Raw genomic sequence first — 23,769 nt, 5'->3', positions numbered from 1 at the left:
AGGCGATATTACCCTCTCTCTTCAAAACAACAAACTGGCTATTTGATGAATTATTCATAAAGGCTTCTTTATATGGGAGGACTTTTGTCAACTTGGGCATGACTAATCTCAAATGACTAAGTCTTACGTATTTATTCGAAAGCAAATGGTGTTGCAATGCGAAATACACCTCAATTCAAACAAATCAAGCTCTATATTAAAAGATGATGTATTAAACGAAAACTCACCTTTATATTTCTGGATTTGCTCCGGCCCGTAGATATTCAACGTCCTGTAAGGATTGACAGAAACGCATACTTCTCCGATGTATGTATAAATATGGCCGGCGTTGAATCTGAAAAAGAAACATTGTTAATAACTTGAAATAATATTGATTCTGGAAACGTTTTATTTGAACAAAACTTGTTTCCCAGCAGAATTTCCCGTTCCCGAACATTTCGCTTGGCTTCAAATAATTTTCACGGTTGTGAGTAGTGGTCCATTTAATATAAGATGCTTTTGTTTTCACATTGTTTTTGCATGAAGGATATCCTTGTTTAGAATGGAAATGACTCATTGTTATTCAACATCCATTTTCGAAAAACTCACCAGGTTTGTAAATTTGCAGTACGAAATCGTGCAATTTCTTCGAAACTACTGCATCCTATCCAAATATATTAGTATAAATTACCTTTCTAATATATAAGAATATCATTATCGATTAATATAGTAAATTGGAATGATGGGACGTCAAAGGAAACGTTTTTTTAAAGATGTATTTGATATGAATTTCATCTTAATCGTTGTAGAGGAAGAAACCTAAAAACAACTTTTCGACTGTCAGCACTTTGATGAAAATTATTCTTCCGCGAGTGGGCCTTTAACGTAAGATATGTCTCGCCTCTATATGTCCTTCTGTTTATAAACCAGATAAAAATGGAGAGTAACAGCGAGAACAAGCGAGCCAGACGTGCCTATAAGTTATAATTGACTGTTCTTGCATCTTGCAGGTATAATCGACAGAAGTACAATTCTGTGATTTTCTCTTGAGTTCTTCAGGGACATGATTTTAGTCATGGCCGATCATTTTGGTTCGGACATCCTCGCTTTTTTTGAACTGTCAGAAGCGTTTCGGCTTCTCGCTATCTTCAGTGGCAGGACTGACGAGAGATTCAGATATAGGTAGTCCAAAACGCCAAAACTATCGAACCACGAGAACATTCAATATCAAGCTTAGGTAAAATAATTATTATTAGGATCAGGGTGAGATCATCCACAGGAACAAAACACTTGTTTTATGCCATAATATGATGTAATATACGCACAAGTATATTTAATAATCACCTGTCGAGTTGACTCACACTAAATTATTTATTGATGTTTTTATCTTTTGTTATGGCATATATTTCATTTATCTTTATAACGGGGTCGTGATGATTATGAACTATATAACCGAAAGCTTGGGATAAAACAAGTGTTTTGTTCGTGTTGATGACCTCAATCATTATCTTAAATACAGATCCATATCGTATAATATTTTAGGTAAAATATTTAGTGATCTCTTCACCGTGGAACGCGTTTCCGCGTTGGTTCACTAAACGGAAGATAGACTCATAAATAATAATCTACTCTCCAGAAAGCGAATTGTTCAGCACTCGTTACAGTTCAAGAGACAAATATTAGAAATTTTTCTCCTTTCGTGATATGGCTATGTTCAGGAAACTGACCCCTAGACGGGATTAAGACATCCTGCGTTTTTTGTAAGTTGACCAGGAAAAATTAATTGAGCGCGGTGTCCCGCAAGGAGTACCGAATCTTTGAAGTGGGCCGTCGAATAACAAGTGTGGGCGAAATGGTTAAATTACTCTCTTGAAAATAGCCCAAAATGTCAAAATAACACAACCAGGGTGCTTTTAATCACTACACATATCTTAACAATAATACTACTTTTCTAAAGACGCAAGTGGTTTATTTTTAGGCAGCCGGAGGTTAATTTAAAGAAACCAAAACATCCTACCAAAAATCTAAAAATAAAAGGGAATTTCTCTCCTAATCCAAGCTCGAGGTACAAAAAGCTTTAAATTGACTGCTTTTGTTCAAATTGGGCCTTAAGTAGAAAGCTAAACATGGGTCTAAAGCTAATTGGCTCCATTCTTAAATAAAGGCCGCGTGTGAAAGTACTTCCTATATTGTTGACCGTCTCTGATGCACTCTCGCTGTTTGGACTTTGGAGGTTTCTCAATGCAAAGTCTTTCTCATTCTCACTCGAGTTTCATAAAAAATCGAAATGACGAGGACGTTTCACGACACGACCGTTTCTACAAAATTGTGTTCAGTTATTTATTCGGTGGAATGGAAAATTTATCGGTACGCAATTCTTTATACGTCACATCGAAATTCCACTTCTAAGATCGATCATGTAATTATGCGGGTTTTCACTTTCTTCAAGAGTTATGCCCGCGGGAGTGAAGATTATGAAGGCAAAAATTGTACACCTCACATCACAGTTGAAACAAAAAGTCTTATTTCAAAGATATTTTTAACCGAAAAACATATATCGATACCGCAGAAATCTAATCACTAATCACTCTGTTAATATTTGTTCAGTGCCGACACAATCTCCAATTGCTTGTTGTAAGAAAAAATCGATAAATTGAGGTTCTTGATACAAAAAGGTGAAATACTAGTACAAACTTCTCGGTCATGAAGTTATTTTCTAATCCTGATATCTAAAAAAAATCTTTCGTTTTGGTTTCATCTTTATCGTACAAAAGATCCGTACTCGATCGAACCCCACGGATTCACCGTTTTTTAGGCCAACGTCGTACGTGCATTGGCCACCCACTTTTGAAGAATTCAGACAACAACAGATAGGGATGAAAATGTATTCAGTTTGGTAAAAAGTAATTCTCACGGATTTTTTTATTTATTGTAGGTTGAAGAAGGGGAGAAAAACATTTCCTGGCCTATATCCGGAAGAAACATGTGGAAATCATTTTTATCTAGCTCTCTCTCACAGTTTCGATTCTCATGTAACACTTCATAGTTTACACACTTTCGGAGTTTTTTAAAAATCTTATTTCTCCAGTGCAGTATATTCAACGGGCGAGGATTAAATGGCAGAATCTATTGTCAACCGTTTAAACCAGATAATTGTTATATGCATATGAATTTGGACGAACTGCTAATCGGAGGTAATGAGCAGATTGAAAAGAAAGATTAACCAGGATCAACAAGGGTTATAAATGTATAAAGAGGAATTTACAAAAAAAGGTAATGAGCAGATTGAAAATAAAGATTAACCAGGATCAACAAGGGTTATAAATGCATAAGGAGGAATTTAAAAAAAAATTGTATTGTATAACAGCGTAATTGATCAAAACTTTTTACTGATTAAGAAAGAAACAAGACAATGGTTTTATTTTATTGTATTAGGTATTTTATTTTATGTGTATTTGCAACTTAACGAATGAAAAATACGAAACTCATACTTTTTTGCGTCATATGAGATTGAGATCTAATGTACTTTAGATCAGTAATAATAGCAATAACTATTACACAATATAAAAATGAATAAACATTACAACGTGACAATTGGAATGAGTCCGCCTGTCGCACTTTAAATTAGTATTGACGAAAATAATAAAACAACCAAAATCTCCTCCGCCGCCAACAAAATTGTTCAGGGAAACACTCTACCACTTGAGTAGCGGGGTATCTAGCCGAAGGTCGTGGGTTCGAATCCCGCTCGTGACACTGACTTTTTTATCTCAACTTAAAACCTTAATTAATTGAAAAATATTAATTGGTCAAGCGGACCACGAAAACTAGTGAAGTTAAACAAAATGTATAGATCTATAGTTAAGCACACAAAGTTAACATTGCCAATTTAAAATTTTTTTATTATATGTTAATAAATTATGAACAAGAATAACAAATATGGCCTGCTGGTTTGTGAAACTTAAGTCCTGGTATATGTCAATATGAAATAGATATCGGCACAGTGATATTAATTATTAGTGATACTAATGAATATTAAAACACGACATTTCTCTTTTAGGATGGGTGTTAGTCTGCAAGTTGGGGAACTCACGCTGAACCGGCATAGGTCTTCACTCGCGGGTTTGAGTAATTTAACATACAGTTTCAGTTTGATTTTTTTTTAAAGTTCACTCATTGATGATGCCATTTTTAAACCTCAAATAACCCCAATGGTCACGATTTTCCATTTATGGGCAATCATAACGAACGCCGTTGTATAAAATTAGTTAAACCAGCCAATTAAATCGTACGATCGGCTCACATGGTCTTTTTTGGAATGGAAACCTTTTTTACTACCGACACCGACCAGAAAAACAAAAACATTTCTTCCCATCGCGAGAGCCTTAAAGCAGCCGGTTTTCCAGTGACATGAATCACAGTAGTCTTTAAAACGAAACCTTGGGACTGTGTATATTTTTAAAAATAACACTTACTCCATCCTCCCACATTTGGCCGAGATTTGCTCATGTCGAGACATAAATGTGACTCAGACGTGACCTTTACATTTAATTTAATTTAGTTACCATTTGTTCCATTTAGGGAGGCTCGATGATTCTAACTTGACGACAAATGTTTGTTAACTTAAAAAAGTCTACTTCAGGAAAGAATCCAGGGAAACAACAACATTAAAACCCAGAAAGTATAGTATGTAACCTTAACAATGAACAATTGCGAAAACTACCCCAACTACTTTGTATAAAGAAATCATTTTTTTTTGCTGCATTTAAACTCATTAAGATAAAATAACAATATTGATAAATCTTTTTATCCTGTACTAAACCTCGGGGTGAACGATAAAACGGTATATATTTTGTGCAAAACTATTCCTACCTTGTTTATTAACGCACATTTTCCTTATCACTATGTTTATTAGAATTGAGCACGTTTTAATTATTAACGAGCGTTGCACATTTGCGCCGCGCCATAAATCATGTTTCATGGAAGTGCATAAAAAAATCGAAAAATATTACTATGACGCAATCCGAAGTGGATTAGTAATTGAAATTCTCCAGGCGACAGTTCTAAATGTTAGATCGCATGGGATGAGACATCAAGCAATAAAAATAAAGCAAATAGAAAGGTCGTGTTGTCTCACCTTTACAACCAAAAATAGCAAAATGTCATCTGCCGTTTATCAAGCAGGTTCTTAAAAAACAAAAAACAAATATTTCTATAAATATGTAATAGCATAATAGCATCAGTGAACTTACTAACATTCCAATTTCTAACATTAGACAACGGAAATCCGTGGATTCTGTAAATTCACTCCGTAAATAAAACGAACCTCCGGTTTACAAACATGTAAGAGCATCTGCTCTTGAACTAGCTTTTAATACCCCGAGAAACGTTTTCTAGGATTGTTCAGCACTTAGAGTGAATTTTATTCAAGTAGCGAATCGGTTAGATTCTAAAGTAAGGTACGAACAGGCGATCAAATCATCATAATGTCATGCTTTTTATGTCGGATGTTCTGTAGGAGGTTTAGGCGGAACTGATTGTTAACGTAGGAGGCCGCACCCTCATCAATTGTAACACTGCAAATGTAATGATGCATAGATGGTATTGTTTTCTTTCAAACTTAATGCTACCTTTCATTAATACCCTCAAAAAAGAAACCCTTACATTTGTACTTTGTTGAGCATTTTAAACAAATGCTTATCCCACAGTGTACTTGTCCATTGTGATAATCCCTCCAAATAATGGGTGACAACTCGAGCTACGACAGCAGTCGAGCATTATCATTATCAGCATTAACTCTTAGTTGTCTCCGAGAATTGGAGCAAATGGGGTCACAGCTTCCATAAGAACTTCCTCATGTTCCTTAGTGCAGTCAGACATTGTTTGATAACCAGTTTGGAAGGAGCAAGTACGTTGATTATACCCCATACCATTACTGAATGTCTTTGAAAGGTTGTGACTCACGCATGGCACATGAAGCTTTCTCCACCCCGTCCCTGTTTCTGATTGCCAAAAACCAACTCTGTAATCATCTGTGAAGAGAACAACTATTGGTCAAGAGTCCAAGCGAATAGTAGATAACCTGATACGGGACGACTAGTGACTGAACTTCTCACGAAGCCTTCTGATGACTCTTTTAGAGCTTGCTTGCTGGTGGTCAAATGGTGCTTTTACGGACCGTTTGGAGTTGACTGCTTATCAAGGAAGCCGTTAAATATCAGTTCCGTAGTGCGGTGAAGGCAATAAAATGATCATTCCACCTGTCGTACATCGCGGACTACCACTACCTTCTCTTCGATCCAGACTTACGGAGGCTCTAAACCGCTGTAGACCATTGTAGATGGTAGAGCGCGGAACAGCGGACCATCCATGACTTGGCTACGTACGTTATTATTAAGGGGTTAGTAGCACTATACAGATAAACAATAAGTTATTAATGTCAACTATTAATTCTTTATACCTATCATGGACTATAAACAAATAGATTCATGTGTCCTAGTTTTTTTGTCTTTGAGCGCAACGGTAAAAATACTCACTTAAACTATTATTTATTGTGATTGTACGCAGTTAAACTCTTCCATGGTTAACATATTCTCGCTGAGTTGTGTGAGTTTCTTATTGAGATTTTTTTCTGAATTTTCTTTTCCATTTCTATAATAAGAACGCATGAATTCGTCAATTTAGCTAATTCGTTGATTTTTAATTTTATCATTGCTTTAATTCTTTAATTTTTATATAAATAAGGTTATATTTTGTCTAACCATTTTAATTTTGAAATATTGTCAGAACTATTAAACATCCACGTTTTATCAGTAAACTTTATATTAAGATTGAATATAAAAAATATATTTTACATTGTATAAATTCACTTTTTTCCACATCCATTTGTTAAATTTAAACAATGTTTGTAAATCCCAGGCCCTGAAGATGATCTTAATAAAGATCGAAACGTTGGCACGATAAAGAAAATGTTTTTCTGAAACCTACATCACACTAGACCGCATCTCACGATTTCTGAATAATTATCGACTAACGGTCACTAATCACCACACATTTATATTAAGGATTTCACAAATTGATATATTGCATTGTCCTTTCCTTTGACAGTCCAGTAGATAAATTTTGATGAAGGTTTTCTCGTGTTTTAAAATCGTCTTTTTTTTGCTAAATATTTTACTGTGTGATGCTTATTCTACCGTTTTTCTATGTTTTCTTTTTCCATTTACACGTTTTGTTGTAACGTCAACTTTACGTCCTTTCTGTAAGCCGAAGGGATTCGTTGATATTTTTACGAATGTGTTCATTGACTTCTTAATACTTTACTTGGGAATGACAAAACTGTTTAAAATAAAATTTGTTGACTGTTGTCTGTTGCGTTTGTTCTTCTTATAGACCTCGGTGAAGTAAGAAGATTTGAGGTAGGTTTTTGTATGTCAGATGTCTGTGAATGTGTGCAGTAAACAATTTAATTTCGTTTTTTTATCGAGCAACTCTAAACTTATTTGTGTATAGTGAATCTGTGTAAAGACTATCGCTAAATTGTTTATTTACAACACGGGTTCAAACCTTTGTAAAACTAAGACAAAGGTCGGAGGATAGATTTAATGAGATGCAAGTACCAACCTTGAACTTAACTTTTATTAGAAAATCTTGATTGTGAAGGGTGATGCATCATAATTTTTTTCTGTATTTATTTACAGAAATTGTAACCAGGACAGAAGCTGAATCTGAGGGGAGGACATTCGCCCTGACCGTGAAGCAGGGGCCTCCCGATATTCCCATGTCTGACTCACCGGTCCTTGATTTTGAGGATACTCCACGACCTCGGGCAAAGGTGTTCGTAAAAAAACTTTTTAATGTCATTATTTTTTCATTATTGTCATTTTTTGGTCTTGAAGAACTGCTATCTAAATGATGACTAACGGGTAATACAATGACAAGCAGAGAGATTAGTCATGCAGTCAGTGAAATGCGAGATTTCAGGATGTTTAATTAATCTCCCCTTCTACAACTAAAATAGCAAAGACAGACAAAACTAGACGTTTCTTTTATTAGAATTTTCTTTATAAAATGAATTTAACGAACTATTCGCTGATGATGCGAAAATTAATCAGCTCAATTAGCAAAAATATCTCCTTTTCCACTGTTCTAAAGAATCCATTACATTCGTGGTCCGATTGACCAAATAACTTCTTTCAATTAATTAATCTTTATGTAAGGTATTGGTTGAAATAAAAAAGCCAGTGTCACTAGCGGGATTCAAAGTTCTAAAGAATATTTGGATGTTCAAAACACTCTCAATTTTATTATATTCTGAAAAATGAAACATTTAAAGACTATGTTAATTTTAACAATGAAATAATCGTGGACAGTCGAACAGCAGTCAGAGGACCCAGTAGACATTAACTGTGCGTATAGAAAGAACGATATAGATAATAAATATAAGAATAGTAAAAGAAATCATCTAAATAATGGAAAGAAGTAATGCAGAAAAAAACCACAGGAAGCAAACAAACTAATTGCCAAAGAAGACACGACGAAACAATTTTCTTAACTATACAAAATAGTTTAAATCCAAACATAAATATTTTTTATAAGTCATTATGTTAATCATAAATATAATAAAAGGACCAGAGGAAAATATGGTGAATAAAATGAATAAACATGATTTATCAAGAACAGGTAAGAAATTTTAGGTTGTTGATTTAGGTTGAGATTTTGGAAATTTAGTTTAGTTCAAAAAAGTTGCTTCAATAAATAATAATAATAATAATAATGTTTTACCAAAATTTTCAAGCTTAATCTAATTTGTGCGCGCGCGGGAGGGAGGGGGAGAGAAAGAGAGAGAGAGAGAGAGAGAGAGAGAGAGAGAGAGAGAGAGAGAGAGAGAGAGAAAGAGAGGAGAAAGAAAAAGAAATTCAGAGTACAAAGAGAGAGAAATTCAGAGGAGAAAGAGAAAGAGAGATAGAGAACTTGAAAATTGACGAAGCAAGAAATAATTAAAACAACAGAATTAAGAATATAACTTTGTATTAAAGAGCCAGTGGCCGTAAAAAGACGTCTTCCGTATAAAATAAAACAAACGGGAGTGAAAACACAATAATTAAACATTCTTATTTCATTTTCTACCCAGGACAAACCCAAAAGACAATGCACAGACCTGCAATGAATGAAAAATGGTAGTATAAGAATACTTCAAAATGGTGGCTAGAAGAAAGAAAAACAAATGATTTAATCGCCAAAGACAACACGAGGAAACCCCGGAAACAATCTTCTTCTTCGGCTTTCACAACATACAAAACGGACAAACAAAATATACAACTCACAGACTCAACCACGAAAATGGTGAAACGATAAGAACACACACAGGCCATAGCGATTTTGTTAAAATAAATTTTATTTTCGATGTACAGTGGATTATACAGTTGTGAGATAAATATATACGTTTTGTAGTAGCCAAGCCGATTTCACATGGCACGTCCAGTGACTGTACAACATCAAGATTCCACCGTTCGTTCACGTTTAAAGGCAATATCTTGAGGTCTTTTTCGCTTTAGCCTCATTTTAGTCCGTGCTGGTGGATTAGCAATTATTTTAAAAATAAGAAAGTTTTGGTGGTATTTTGGTTTCCCAAAAAGAGGTGTACTGCTCTATATGTATATGTATTGAAATCTACATAAGGTATGTGTATTCAAGCTTATATGTAAAGTTATGTTTCCAGCGTAACTAGCAGCTTCTGTAATAATTTCCAAAGCCCTATACTGTGTCATTTACCGAATGTATGTTTCTCCGCTGAGCCCCAACTCCCCCCAAAAAATATTGCGATATCAGACTGATGACGGAAGGTACATCAATATTTTTGTATAAAGAGACAAGGGTGACTTATTTCCTAACAATAGCTTTTGATCTGTGTAAATATGTATTCACCACATCAAGGTGCAGGAAAAGATACCAATGGAATGGCTTGTCGTTTTATTATTAAAGACCGATTAAGGCTGAGGTGATTAGTGTAGCTCTGTCTACAAGGAGTAAATCGACCAACGTCAATTTCAACGAGTTTATCTTAACCCTCCATTTTCTGTTCCATTTATGATGCCATCCAGCATTTTTTGATGTTTGCTGTGGGCCTTATCGTATGACTGTTCTTGCTAGAGGATGAAATTAAAAAAATACTTGAGGTTATCTTTTATCACAGTTTTCAATGTTAAAGATAAATACATGTACTTTGTAAATTAGTTAATTTTTTAACTCCATCGATATTTTTTTACCTTGTTAGTTCTTAATTAAATTGTCTCAAGTGCAAAACGATTTGTAAGTTATGAAATATTAGTTATTTCGTAATGATTTCAGTCAAAATATTCCCAAAATTAAAACAAAAAGTAAATTTGACACAGTTTATTCAAAATGTCTAAAAATATATCACATTTTACCAGAAAGTTTTTTTTAATCTGCTTGTGGAGAAAATTTGGACTGTTGACATCTATTCCATAATGTAACATTTCTTCAATATTTAAACAATGCTTTTATTATTTTTATACCTCTTTACGTTTCTTAAAATTTCAGGTGTTTGCCTGACTCGCGTAGAATTTACAAAATTAAAAAGTTTATCATTGAAGTATGACACTACATGCTCTATATGTCAGGTTCAACCATATACACATTTTAGATAACATGCCGGTTTTTATAAGCCATCGTTGTTATTATTATTTTAGATATTATTTTCTCATCCTGCACATAAACAGAGCATGATATTAAATTTTAAGTATAAATATGCGTATGTTAAACAGTTAGTTCAGAACAATGAAAAATAAGGAAATTCAGTGAGTCAATATCTCTGACCAGGAATGTTATGTCGTTAAGCTTTCAATTTGAAAGAAAATCTAAAAATATATGTCACGATGTCAAATATATGATTATGTCATATATTTTCTACGTTATAGAAAATACTAAACGTCAATTTCCATTCTAAGAAATTACAAATAAATAAAATGATTCACTATCTAACTGCTTAGCTTTTGGAAAAGAGAAAACGTTTTATTCTGCTAAATTGTTAGTTATCAGTTTATCACACATACTGTGATGTCATACTTACTTTGATTGTAGATAGTTTATTGAAATATATTAATTTTAAAAAAATTATCTGCCTTTGTAAGTTTGGAAGGTAAGAAGAGAAAATGTGTACGTTTACCAAGGATTTTCAGTAACGCGACCGGACTTACGAAAAAGTCTGTTCGATCAAACTTTTACCAACCATTTATCGAATTAACCACCGATAATGGATCGTAGAATAGATTATGTACAATTAGTAAGAGAATTGGGCAATTCTAGTTAGTCAAACAAGTCAGTTTTTCGACTTCAGTATGATCATTAATAATAATCACTAGTTATGCACAAATGGGTCAAAATGCTGGCAACAGGTCAATTAGCTGGCGAACTGAAATTTCACTTTTTGTCTCAGAAAGGGGAAAAAGATCTGCTGAAAAATCACCATGATTTTATCTTTGATACAGGAGGAACGAGGACCACTCGGTGCCTTCGTTAAATCGAACAAGACCATAAAACTTCGATGTATTCATATTGAGTTTGTATTTGTACTTGTAAAAAATTTTTACGAGGTGATATTTTATTCTAAAACATCAGCATCATTAACAACACAATTTTCTTTTCGCGTCAAGGTTGATAAAATAAAATAATAAATACTGATCTTGTGGTGATTTTTCTTTAGAATACCAAATGTCTTATTTCTTTCAAAGTAAATCATAAAGCACCTTTTATTTTTTACTTTATTATTCCACTTCCTACCCTACACATTTTTGTCATTATCTTTTATTTATTTATTTTTTTAGTATTGAATATTTGTTAAATGACACAATGCCATGTAAGAAAATTTTATGAATAGTTTTCTTTTAATATAAACCTATATTTCTGTACACAAGTCTTAATTACTTCACTTAAACGACTTTTGCTTAAAAAAAAACCTTAAAAGAAAATAAAGAGTATAAGTGCATTAAAAAAGAATATAGTCAAAAATGGATCCTTAATGAGAACAAAACCTGATGGAACAATCTGCAGGCATGAGACACGCTGAAGGGTAACCGCAACAAAACCGGGATTCTGGTTGGTCTCCTGACATGGCACTGCCGAAAAAGGCACATCCACCGGATAGGAATACTGACAGACGAAAGACTGCTGATACTGCCAGGAAGAAAACGAGACCGCAGAAGACCTTTTATGTTTTTGTGAAGGTTTATGTAGCTCTAGATAAGGACTTTAAATTAAAATGGGTGGTAGAAGTAAAGTAAAGTAAAAGTACTAAAAATTAGAACAACATCGTTTTGCCAGCCTTCACCATCGCCTTGCCTCATCCTTATACCCTTTCCATAGCAATATTTTTAAAATAAGTATACATTACACAAGTTGCAGAAATTCAACCGTCGGACTATATGCAAATATATATTTAACGTTTCAATTTTAAACTCATAAAAAGGGACGAACATGGGTGAATAGAAACACCAAGATGTTGACCAAGATGACCATCTGGGATGTTCAGATATGACCTCCTCTTGATGCCAGAGTCGTCATACTCATGTGCCTGAATGTCCTCATACATTGAGGTCAGGCTGATGACATATTATTAAACTTTAATGACTAATGTTCGTCTATTGAGAAACCATATTTGTCCGCAGAATGGGAAATTTTATAGAACTGCCTTTGAAAATAGTTTCCCCATGCCATTTGATTTTTTTTCTTACCCGAATCAACTACTTTAAACTGAACCTAGTAATAAAACAGATCAAAATGGGAAAGCTAATTAGTCCGGCTTAAAAAGGGGAAAATGTCGGTCAGATCGTTTATAAGGGTCAACAAATAACAGGTGGCCGCCCCAAAGGATTGTGGCTTTGGACCCTGACACGAATGACACAACGAGAAGGTCCTCGGTTGAATAAGAAATGAACTTTGCAGTCGAGATTTGTCTCAATTCAATTTGTTACTATCGTGTTTTTGATTTTTAAGCGGGGAGATTCTTCTGGAGTGATGTAACAGGACTGACGAAACGCGTTTGATGGAATTAGTCATCGTATGGAGTCCGTCCGATTTCTCGAGGTGTGCCAGGGCATTTATGAATCGGCTCTCGTCAAATACAAACTAAGTGTAAAGCCTTCTCGGCTGGGCAATCATCCCTGATCATCGTGATACGCCTACTCCACTTCCTTTCGCACGAGAACAGGCGAACCAGGATGATAAAAGACGTACAAACATATAGCAAAACATCCAAAAAAGTTTGACTATACAGAGCAATTGTCTTTTATTGCATTAACCAAATAAAGAACTTTTATATCGATGCCTGCAATTTATAAAAACAAAATAAAAAATATTGAAAAATTAGCTATAATTAATTTACCTGACTACTTGTTTTAAAATTTGGAAAACTCAACCTTAGCCTAAAAAGATGGTTATAATAAATTTTTGCGCGATTTATTGGTTCATAAACTCCAAAATGTTTTCCAACTGGAAGCATGATTGCAAGCAAACATCAAAAATACCGAACATGTGTTATAATAACATACGACACTCACGAAATCTCAAAGTTACGAGGATAATAATGCCCTATCAATTTTCACGGATAAAATAACTAAAAGTCTGTAACAGTGCGGAGAGCCTATGAGCAAGGGACAGGACAGATTATTTTTTCAAGTTAAATTTTTTAAATGGTTTTAATGTACCGACCCGTCAATGTTGACTTGACAGAAAGGAAAGAAGTGCTTAATTCTTGCGAAAAGTTTGGAAGACCATAAGAAAGTTAGCTGTTTAATTAAATCTTAGCAAAACACTAGGAGGGAAAATTTTAAAAAATCGTAAAAACTAAGATTGAAAATGTACATATAATCTACACCGCACATGTACATATGTGTATGTAACTTGTTATCAGAAGATGAAAATATATCTTTTTTACCTCCCAAAGAAGACAAAAGTAATGACACCATGACTATCCTTTAGCAAGAAGTTTCACATAATATGATTTTTTTTAAAGTTTGTTTATTTAATTTTGCAGGTCTGTCAGATTAGTTTATAACTATTTGCTCAATGTATATTATGTACAGATAGCAATAAATAAAATAAATATCTTTAAAAAAAATTTTTTGCAATAAGCCTGAAAAATCTCAATATTTAATTGTTCAATAACTCCCGTTTCATAAAATAGTTGAAACAGCTACTGCCAAATTTTTCCAGGCGTTGCAAGTTTGCAACGGGATATTTTTCAAAAAAAATGTTAGGGTTAAAATGTCATACACATGTAAAATGAGAAAAGAAAATATTATATGTTCATAATAATTTTTATTTTTGATACGAAGACACGTTTAATTACTCTTAATCTAACTCGTTAATTATTTTTTCCAATTATCAATAACTGGCCGTCGTGTTTACAAGAGCGATTTAACCATCGAAACATGAGTTCTAGCCATAAATCATTTTTTGACTTGTTGAATTTTTATCTAAAAATATGTAAGAAATTATATAAATATAAAAATTAGAGTTATAATTTAGACATAATAGTAATAAAGTGTTATGTTATTCATTTCTGCAATATGATCATCCGAGTCCGCCTATTCTCGAGTCGAACCAATTATGTATAAATTGCAGGGAAATGCCCAACAATTTTCAAACAAAATAAAATTTTAAGAGACATTCTATACATATTAAAAAAATAAATAAATAAATATACACTACTTCAACTTTTGCATATGATGCCTACATAGAAGTAGTTAAGAAGTTATTTTAAAAAATTTAGCTACTATCAGAGTATTATGGAATACAAACAAAACTTAGTTTATTTGGCAAATATGCCTGTCAGCAGTTCGTGACAGTCAGAATCCAAACGATACAAATCGATGATCGTGTCACCCTAGCCCTGATCTTGAACTTGAGAGAGATTGGCAAATAGCATAAGAAGCATGTACTGCTGAGCTTTATAATTACATTGTTTACCTTTTGCCTTCTGTTTATATTGACTGTTTATATTGAGTATGAAAGTATTTGACGTCATACGAGTACAACTTTAAAACGAGTTACTAAATGAAGATCGAAAAATCACGAGTACGATTCTGTTGAAATTAACCGTAGATTTTTGAGAAGACGAGCAATTTCATCTAATTCAGCTAATTACATATTCATAGGAAATGAAATGTGTACTATTACATTAAAACATTTATAAAAGTTATGCACCTTGATCCATGAACTTCTATGAGATCGAAATTTGAATGGAAAGAAAAAAAATGGGCAGACAAAATACAAACTACATAAACTTCTCGCTACCAGGAACTAAAATGTGATCTAATTTCGTTGATACTATTAGCGATCGAGAACAATAAGTGAATATAATCCTGTTTCTATTTGTTCTAAGCAGGATGCTTTAGATCATAGCAAGATTTTTACTTAAATAAATCCCACGCTATAGGTAAATTATAAATGATAGCAGTGCCATACAACGAAACTGTTACCATTTGAACATAAATAATGAAATGTTTTCGCTAAATTTTTTTAAAGCCTGATCCTTACCGACGTTCGTGAGGGAGATTCTATACCAGTGAACCCGCCATACTCTAAACTTGTTTCAAGGGGTTTATTGGTCAATTTCTGGTTAATCACTAAACTTCCCTACTATTTCCTAGCTGATTGATGAGAAATTAGGAGGTTGAAGGGAATTATTAAAAGAAAGATTTTCAACGAAAGACTAATTGCTGTTTTCTCCCTTAAAAGTGCACTATCACACTTTTTCAAGTACCTCGCTCTATCTTAGTTGTGCTTCTGATTTTCTCCAATGTCATTCACGAATGTGTCATATATTTCATTGTCCAATAATAGTGTTTATTTTCTGGTGGCCCACTTGGGAAGATTTGCTTTAGCAGCTCTGTGGTTTTAATTTTCTGCATGCTGCAAGGTTGTCTGGCGAAAATTGTGCAAGTATGACCAAAATTGCCATGGCTACTTAGAAACTTAGAGCCAAAAGTTGGGCTTAATCCACGTCCATGTTTACTGGTAAAGGTTAGTTATACAATCATCAAAACTATATCTTTTCTATTGCAACTCTACGTAGAAGACCTTACAGAAACTTATAGTAAAAATATCTATTGATGAAAACTATCAATGAAAGGACATTGCAGAGGTTCACCGACTCTCAAATCAGCATCCACCATCAACTTTACAGGAATGCTAAGACTATCGAGATCTGTTTTACCATTGTACTATCTAAAACATTGTTTTGGTAAGTAATTAAATTCGATAAACACAATACACTAACTTGAAGAATCTTACCTGTCTGTCTGTCTCTCTCTCTCTCTCTCTCTCTCTCTCTCTCTCTCTCTCTCATTAATTTGTTAAAATAAAATACTTATCTTCAATCTGGCAAAGCACCCCAAAAAATGCCACTATTGCATTATTTGGGACGTTTGTTACAGCCATATTCTTCAAATGTACTAGGGAGAGAGAAACATGCAGGCATCAACAAAATCAATAATTGTCTCAACATGTGAGATAGACGAAAACTGAAGAAGAAAGAATCAGGGACGATATGACTGGATGGAAATAACTTTAATGAGCAATTATGCAATTAAAATGAAAAGAAGGAATACAGAAAATTTGAATATGTATGAAGGAAAAAAAATTACACAAGTTTGCAATAAATTAAAGAAAAAACTGAGCGTGTCATTAGTCATGTTAACGACCTTATTCATGGTCTCATTGCGAAAATTTCTGCAGAGCACTTTACTTACTTTTTTAGAGTTTTGATTATTGAATTCGACTATTTTAATTTATTTGTTTATCCAGCCCACTCGTTGCCTCGGCCATTGAGCCGAAACAAAGATTGTCCACGTTCATTGCAACCAGTGCAAATTTTCTTTGAAGATTAGAACAAAAAAAACAATCGTATCTAACTTTTCTGATTTGTGCAATCGCTGTCGGAATTTGGTGAGAGTCGGGTATCCAGACTTTTCAAATCATCGCAGATGGTCGTGTGCCATCATGAACTTCCGTAAGTTTAACAATACCGAAAAGAAAGCACATGTGCGGACGTGCTCACGTACAAAACCACCCCGAGCAACAGGTGCGATCGACGAACACCCGTCTTCTGTTTCCTGTTAAACAGTTTAACTTTAACTTCTTAAAAGAAATTTTCATAATAAATCCAATTTTAATTGATTTTACTGTTCTAGAGATTTTATCTAATTGTTCTGCGTGGTGCTTGTAAACTCCTAATCAATTTAACTTATTATTTATTTTATGCAGCAATGCTGCTGTCAAACTTTATTTATGTTTACTTAATGAAAAACCTATTTAAAATTTAAGATCCTAATGACAAGAAGTGCCGAATACTTAGCATTATGAAACACGCCGAAACAGTATATTGTTGTGATCAGTCTAAAATAAAGTATAAACTTAGTTAACTTTAAAATTTTGTTATTTCAATTGAAAAATATAATATCAACAAAAATGATAATATTATTAGGAAAGTTAAAGACGTAAAAATCTTTAAGTGCTTATTAATTATTTTTCTTTATGTTTAAGCTTTTACGCAATATTCGTACACTTGACAGTAGGTGTTTGGTACTTAACTCCATTATTTATTTTTCAAAAAATATATATTTACAAATAAAATCTTATTTAACGAAAATGCTATATGAAATTATAATCCGAATAAAAAGAAGTGCCGAAATTTTAGCACTATGAAACATTTCAAAGCGTGTAGACTGTTGCGATCAGTCTAAAATAACGGAACGCATAGTAACTCCATAATTTTTGGGAAAAAAAAAACAATATAAATAAAAGGATAGTGCTATTAACTAAATTAAAGATTTATTGAACACTGAAATTAACAAAAACACCTCATAAGTTTTATTTTATAGCTCCAGTTTTAATTAATTTACGAAGGTGATGTTTGTATCCATTCTTGAATCTTGATAGTAAGTCATAAAATGATTATTAAGTATTTTACTTAATTTTTTGGCCTTTACGTAATGATTGACATTGTTTGACCGTAGGTATTTGATACATAAATGATTATTTAAAAAAGTATTTACTAATAAAATCTTATTTAAAAAAGAAAAAAAAGAAAAGAGTTTTTAGCATAATGAAACATTTCGAGAAATTCAAAACTCCTATTTTAAAGTTTATGAGCGACTTAAATAAAACATGAAAACCGGAAATTTTACAGCTTAGAATTTATATGCGAATCCATTAAAAAAAAGTTGTTTTAAGATAAATTCTTCATGTGGGTTTATTGTTTTATTTTTTTATGTGTGTTATCTTGGAATTTTCATGGATAAACGACTGACTTTGAATCGACATACGCAAGACGGAAAAGACATGAATCAAGCCGACGTTATAAATTATTAAAAAGACTGCTTGACTCACGATCAAAATTAGACATTGAAAGACAACTTTTAATTTACAAGACCCGATGATAAGACCTCTCTGGGCGTACGGTTGTGAAGTTTGAGGCTCAACCAAAGATACCAAAAGGATGTATGTACAAAACAAATTTGTGATTAGAACCAGTTAACACTTCCAAACTTAACCGAAAATTCTCCAAGATGATTGAGCCGAAAGTGGTGATCAGTTTAAAATAAAGTACAAACTTGGACATTTTTGAAAAAAATAAAAACAATAAAATGCTCATTAAATATACTTCTTCTTTTTCGGCTTTTACATAATGGTTGACAGTAGGTGTTAGGTACTTAACACTACTTTTGTTTTTTAAATATATTACATAAAAACCATAAAATACAACAGGTCAATTTCAGGAATAAGAAAACTTTCAAAACCCTCATTTTGGAAAATTTATGACCCGCGTAAAATAAAACTTGAAAGACTGAAATTTTACAACTTCCAGTTGAAATGCAAATTGGAAAAAAAGTTGTTATACGACATATACCACATGTAGGTTTGTTTTTATTTTACACTTTTATGCTGTTTTTAAATCTTTTTTTTTTCTTTTAAGATTATACTTGAATGGGCCATCCCTTTAACTAACTTCGAGATTTTAAGACTTCCTATGAACAATTACAATTTTCTCTTTTAGCTTTTTATGAGCGGCATCAAATTAAGTACTGCTGTAGTATACATTTTTATGATTATTATTTATAAGTTAAGAAATGTTTATGAAGACTTACAATTAATTACGGTTTTTAATTGAGATAAATAATTAAATAAAATTAAATAAATAATTGTAATATATTATTGGTCAAGCGGACCATGAAATTAGTGAATTTAAGAAGACTGTTGTGAACAGATTAAAATAAGATACAAAAATAAGTATTTTTGAAAAAAAATTAAACAAAATGCTTATTAAATTTATTGCTACTTATTTTTTGTTTTTTAGGAAGTGCTTGACATTATTTGACAATAGGTGTCAGATACATAACACCATTTTTTTGTTTTTTAAATATATAATACAATAATAANTTAAATACCATAAAATACAAATAATATGTAAATTTCCGGAGTTTTCAAAACCTCATTTTTGAAATTTGACAACTTCCAATTGATAAAAAATTATATTAACAATAATGTGCTTATTAAATGTATTGATTATTTTTTGGTTTTTACGTACATTATTTGTCAGTAGGTGTTAGGTTTAAACACCATTATTATTTTTAAGTATATATTTACAAATAATATCTAGATGCCTATTTCAATGTAGAAAAAAAAAAAACCCACTTTGGAAAGTTTATGATCCACGTAAAATAAAACGTTAAAAGGCTGAAATTTTTAAAACTTCGAAATATATGCAAATCACTAAAAAAAGGTTGTTTTAAGACAAATTCCACATGTGGGTTTGTGCTTTAATTTTACATTTTTGTTATTTTTTAGGCAGAATGCATTTTTTTTTTGCATTTGTTTGGACGCCTCTTTCACAAACTTCGAGATTTTAATGCTTTGTGTGAACTTTTTTTTTTTTTTTAATGTGGTATTAAGTTCACAACTGCTATAGTACACATTTTTTATGATTATTATTTATAAGTTAGGAAATGTGGTATGTAGACTGTTGTGAACAGGTTAAAATAAAGTACAGACCTAAGTATTTTTGAAAAATAACTATACTAAACAGTGAAGTTCTTATTAAATGTATTGTTATTTTTTGGTTTTTACGTAGTGCTTGACATTTAACAGTACATAACATCATTAATTTTTTTTAAATATATATTTATAAATAATATCTCGATTTCGATGTAGAAAAAATTCAAAACCCCATTTTGGAAAGTTTATGATCCACGTAAAATAAAACGTTAAAAGGCTGAAATTTTACAACTTCGAACTGATATGCTAATCACTAAAAAAATAGGTTGTTTTAAGACAAATTCCACATATGGGTTTGTCCTTTTATTTTATAGTTTTATGTTGTTTTTTAGGAGGAATGCATTATTTTTTTGCATTTGTTTGGACGCATCTCTTTCACAAACTTCGAGATTTTAATGCTTTGTGTGAACGAAAGCTCTACGGTTTTTTTTTGTTTTATGTGTGGTATTAAGTTCAATTCTGATATAGAAATACGGATTTTAAACAAATACCGATTTTTGTAAATTTTTATTATTCATTTGAATACAGAAATCGGTGTTTTTTCTTTTTTATGGTGCAAAAGTTTAAAATAGCAAAAAGTTGGATGTTTTGTGAAATTTTAAGTTAGGATGTTAAGTTTTTGTGGTATTATAAGACTTCGGACTTTTGAGAGCACTTGTTGCTTCAGCCATCGGGTACAAGAATGAACAAAATTTTATTTGAACAAATAAATTATTCGGGATTTTGTTGTATTAAGAAATTGAAAAAGCAAGAGAAAAAAAGGCACGCCCACAAAGCTTAACGGCTTTGTTAAAAAGAAAAGAAAAAGTAAAGAAACTGACATACCTCTTCTTCAGGTTGTCCATAAACCTGGGCATGGTTATTTCGTCGAGAAGGACGAAATCCCTGATGCCGACCTCCTCCTGACCGGCCATTTAGGAGCCGTTCTTCCAAAAACTATCCGTTCTAAAGAATGTGAGACCGTGAAAGGAAGGACAGTAGACGGTCGTCACTGTGTCGAGCCCTACACCAGAAGCGCAACTGAGAGGTGAACAGGTCGGCCTCGGCCGTCTCACCAGAACGTGAGTCGGCTCCCCGCCGGGGTTCGCTCGCCGAGAGCGCGCCCTGCAACTCGTCGGCATCCAACGGGCCCGCGCGAAGTGCTATTCTCCAGGCTGACCGCAGGTTCTCCTCTCTAACGCAACAAATTAAATTGATATCCGAATTTTTTCTAGAGCCTTTGACCGGTTGAAACGAAAATTTGAACGTGAATTTTGCACACCCCGAGTGGGTAAATTTTGGCCGGATTTAAACCGTCTGTTATCCCACGGGTTGTGAGCTCCTCTCTAATACTTTCCCACGTTTTACACAAAATTTTCCCTTTTTTCCCCTCTAAAGAAATTTTCAAATATTTAATACACTCCTAGACCAAGGTTCACTGTGAACCAATAACTAACTATAACTTCTTACTTTTTATATAAATAAAAACTATATGTGAGTATTTATTCATTAGAATAAACAGATCATACATAGTTCAGATATATGTATAGATTAATAGATTAACACAGCCACATCCTTTTTTTTATATGTACAAAATACAGGAAAGTAACAGTTTACAAAGAAAATTAAAATTTACAATGAAATAATATAATAGAAAATATACAACGAATAGAAAAGTAAATTTATAAAACTTATAAGAAATAATTATTGAACTAATAACATAATAATACAAAATAAAATGTAATATATGTATGTAATATATAAATAAGTGTATATGTATATGTATGTAATGTATAAATAAATAATAAATGATTATTATTTAATTATTAAATAAATTGTTAATAATATATGAAATTAACAATCAAATTATTTAGAAATGATGAATGATGGAGTGAGTGCGGTGTTCAATCCTTTTTAAAAAAAGATAGTTCCTATTCACAGTAAGTTGTTTTCCAACTTTTTTTTCTTTTTTTGTTTTTCAACGTCCGGATTTCGAGCCCTTAGCTCATCATCAGGTTGAAGGATTTCTACAACCACCTCTCTCGACAGGTTGGAAAACAACTTACTGTGAGTAGGAACTATTATTTTTTTAAAGGATCAAATTGTTTTGACAATAGTAACAGTTATAATAATTAATAAAAAATAAAAGTCACATCAGTCAATTCGTAATAGGCTTTTAATAAGCAACAACGTTCCAACTTGTGCTTGATGTATTTGAAGTGGAGACCATATCATTCTGACAGTAAAACATATTTTGGTCGAATGTCACACTTTGCAACCCTTTAGGCAAATGTTCAACCTTTCGGGTGATTCAAAGGCCCCAGTGTTTGTTTCAGAGAGCACTTTTCAGCTTTCTTAAATTTATTGGAATTTATAATGAGATTTAGGCCTTTTCTCAAATTTTTATACCTTTGAATGTTTGTGACAGTGTTTGATTGAGTTCTGCATGGAAGATTATTTTTTTCAGGGACTTTTGAGGCTGCCAGAGTGGAAAAATATAATAAAAGAAAAATACAAATTGTGTGGTAATAAACTACAAAGCGAGTATAAAGAAATAGAAGTGTTATTGTGTTTTTGTTTTATTATTGTTGTTAAGTAGCATTAGTGTTTTTATAATATTTGAATGGGAAAATAAAAGGAGAACGATGAGCCTATACTCATGCTGAGACTTTTTATTAGTCCGACTCCATTATTATTATTGGCCATACAAGCCTATGGAAAATGTTTAAATTATGAAACAAAAATTCGAAATTCTAATTAAAGAATAGGAATAAATTGTATAATTAAAAATGTTTTTTTTTTTGCATTGCATTTCACCTTCCAAATTAAGTATTTTAAAGGATATATTAAAAGTTTTGGATGGAAATAGGATAGATTAGATTATGTGTGAATGTTTGGAGTCTTATAGCACTCTGAAGAGATACAGCAAGCTTAAGACAGAAGTTGTAAATGTATAAGTTAGGATGTAAAATGATCTTAGCCATTAAGTGCCTTTAAAAATTAATAATAATAATAATAAAAAATAAACTAGTATATGCACTGCTGAGGCGACTACAATAAAAAAATATTTATATATTAATATTTAATTGCAATGTTATATTATACATTGTAATATGTGTGTTTCTCAGTTTTACAGCCTTTACAATTGATTATTCTGCTGAAAGCGATAAACCAATTAAACTACAAAGAAATCTACTTAAAACAATCTATTGTAACTGAACTTTTTTTTTAATTACATTTATTTGGTATTTACAACTACAAGTGATGTATTAAGTAAATATGTTCGTATATGTTGAATTATCATTTGAGGCTCTTGTAGGAGAAGTTGATTCTTTTGTGAAACATATAAGTTATAGCATACTTTCTTACATTGCTTAAATAGGAAATAATGGAAATAATACATGAAAAAATGGGTTTATTGTCCTTCTGAAATATATGTATAATTTATTAATTACGATATTTTTTATTGGGATTTTATGCCTTTTCTCCTTTGTAGGTTCAGTTCCTTTATAGGTGTATTTTTACAAAATAAAAATGTGTGTGTTCGAACATTTTTAAGGACCATAAGTTACCATAAATACTTATTTGCAATGTTATATACATGTTAATATATTGAATGAAGTAGAAAAAAAAACTGCTGAAAGTGATAAACTGATTAAACTGTAAAGAAATATACTTTAATAAATCTTTCTAAATTAAAACCAAATAGTTTATAATTGAACAAGGTTCTTCCAA

The 23,769-nt window shown here is 32.2% G+C and overlaps 1 protein-coding gene across 1 annotated transcript in view; it reads right to left on the bottom strand.

The window, feature by feature from the left end:
* Window positions 1–21,351, bottom strand: part of LOC106662564 (myosin-IA) — a 41,962-nt gene extending 20,611 nt beyond the window's left edge. The window contains exons 1-2 of the mRNA XM_014386750.2: window positions 20,881–21,351; window positions 228–334 (exon numbers count right to left, since the gene is read on the bottom strand). Coding sequence (XP_014242236.1) covers window positions 228–334; window positions 20,881–20,969 — 196 coding nt within the window. The 5' untranslated portion in view covers window positions 20,970–21,351. The remainder of the gene's footprint in view (window positions 1–227; window positions 335–20,880) is intronic.
* Between the last annotated feature and the right edge of the window lie 2,418 nt (window positions 21,352–23,769).

This window comes from Cimex lectularius, unplaced genomic scaffold (genome assembly GCF_000648675.2).
Source record: "Cimex lectularius strain Harlan isolate CLEC.00 unplaced genomic scaffold, Clec_2.1 scaffold43, whole genome shotgun sequence".
Lineage (NCBI taxonomy): Eukaryota > Metazoa > Arthropoda > Insecta > Hemiptera > Cimicidae > Cimex > Cimex lectularius.
This window is presented reverse-complemented; position numbering and strand designations above follow the sequence as displayed.